This window comes from Triticum dicoccoides, chromosome 6A, assembly GCF_002162155.2.
Source record: "Triticum dicoccoides isolate Atlit2015 ecotype Zavitan chromosome 6A, WEW_v2.0, whole genome shotgun sequence".
In the NCBI taxonomy this organism is placed as follows: Eukaryota; Viridiplantae; Streptophyta; class Magnoliopsida; order Poales; family Poaceae; genus Triticum; species Triticum dicoccoides.
The window spans coordinates 440,469,688-440,471,388 of record NC_041390.1 but is presented as its reverse complement, the minus strand read 5'-3'; the positions used below and the strand labels follow the sequence as shown (position 1 = coordinate 440,471,388).

Below are 1,701 nucleotides of genomic sequence, written 5' to 3'. Positions count from 1 at the left end.
CTCTGCAAAGAAATATAAGAGTGTTTAGATTATTAAAATAGTGATTGGAACGCTCTTATATAAGGGGGTACTTGTATAAGGAGAAACTTGCATGTCAGCTGACCGAAGATTTCATGCAACTTGAGACTTCGCGAGTGGAGTGTTTACCTAAAGTTGTTAGAATATCCTCGATACGGCGGGGGCGGCCGAAAGGCACACGACAGTCTTTTTTTTTTTTTAGGGAAAGGCACACGACAATCTTGAATTAAAAGGGAAGCAAAGCATAAGCTAGGCTAGCTCATTTTATTCCATCTCCATTAGTTTGTACAAGACGTACATACGCACGCTCGAATATATACAAAAACTCCTGCTGCATCATCCATCATGACATGCAGCATCGCACACAAGAAAGGATAAAGCTGGACAAACACAGGTCCAAGCGGAGCCGCTACTGCTCTTCTTCTAAGGTTCACTCGATCTACTGCCGTAGCGCGATACGTACTACCGTATGTATCAGCGCGGCCTTGCGTAGAAAAACCGTATTAACATCGTCGGCCGGTGCGTCTCGATCGCCGACTATCTCTACTTCTCTGCGGAGCCGGGGTCCCACGGGCGGCATGCTCTAAATCTGCCTCGATCTGCTCTGGCGTGTCTCGGATCCGGCGGCCGTTCAGGTTGGCTGCTCCATCGCCCGGGCTCCTCCGCCGCTCACGATCCACGGGTGGCCTGCATTACAAACATGACAAAATGTTAATTCCTGGATCTAATCTCAGATGAAAACTGCCGGAGAACACGATTTTTCTGGTTCGAAGACAAAGATGTACGCCGGAGTACGAGTATAGTAGGGATTAATGTGTGCTTACGGAGGACTTGCTCTGCGGAGAAGCGTCTCCACTCGTCACGGCACATCATCCGCCTCATGAGGTCCTTGGCGGCCGGGGACACGCCGGAGAACAGCCTCGGAGGGAACCTGACGCTGCCCGGCATCACGGCCGAGAGCACGTCCTTCGCCGTCTCGCCACCGAAGGGGAGCGCGCCGCCGGAGAGCAGCACGTACATGACAACACCTGCGCTCCACACGTCCGCCTTCTCGCCGTAGTCACCGCCGGAAACAACCTCTGGCGCGACGTAGTGGGGGGTGCCCACGAGGCCCTCGGCGCGGCCGCCGTCGGCGCCGATCCACGCGGCCGACCCGAAGTCCGCGAGCCGCGCGCGGGGGGAGCTGTTTTCACCGTCGTCCTCGACGTCGAGGACGACGTTGTCAGGCTTGACGTCGCGGTGGGCGACCCCGCGACGGTGGCAGAGCGCGAGCGCCTGTGCGAGCTGCGCGACGATGTCCGCGGCGACGGGCTCCGGGACGGGCGCGCCGCGGCGGAGGCGGACCCAGTCGAGCAGGTCCGGGCCGGAGCAGAGGTCCATGACCATGTGGGTCCACGAGTCGTCCTCGTAGACGGCGTGCACCTGTACGACGCCCGGGTTCCCCGCGGCGGCGAGCTGGGCCAGCTTGGGCTCGATCTCCGCCAGCTCCCGGTCGAGGTCGTCGGCGAGGTTGGAGCGGTCCACGGACTTGACGGCGAAGGCCTCGCCGGTGGAGCGCGAGGTGCAGCGGTGGACGACGCCGAACCGCCCGCGGCCGATCTCCTCGCCAATCTCGTAGTCTCTGTTTAGGTCTGCACTCATAGTTCAGTGTTTTTTCCTGTGAATTTCGGGTTAGCCCCATTG

General features: G+C 58.7%; 1 protein-coding gene across 1 annotated transcript; it reads right to left on the bottom strand.

The window, feature by feature from the left end:
* Positions 1 to 239: 239 nt before the first annotated feature.
* LOC119317173 (phosphoenolpyruvate carboxylase kinase 1-like) lies at positions 240 to 1,682 on the bottom strand. The gene is made up of 2 exons (XM_037591583.1): positions 843 to 1,682; positions 240 to 705 (listed from the first exon to the last, which is right to left on the bottom strand). The coding sequence occupies exons 1-2, from the start codon at positions 1,657 to 1,659 to the stop codon at positions 650 to 652; spliced, it is 873 nt and encodes a 290-aa protein (XP_037447480.1). The 5' UTR covers positions 1,660 to 1,682; the 3' UTR covers positions 240 to 649.
* Positions 1,683 to 1,701: the final 19 nt, after the last annotated feature.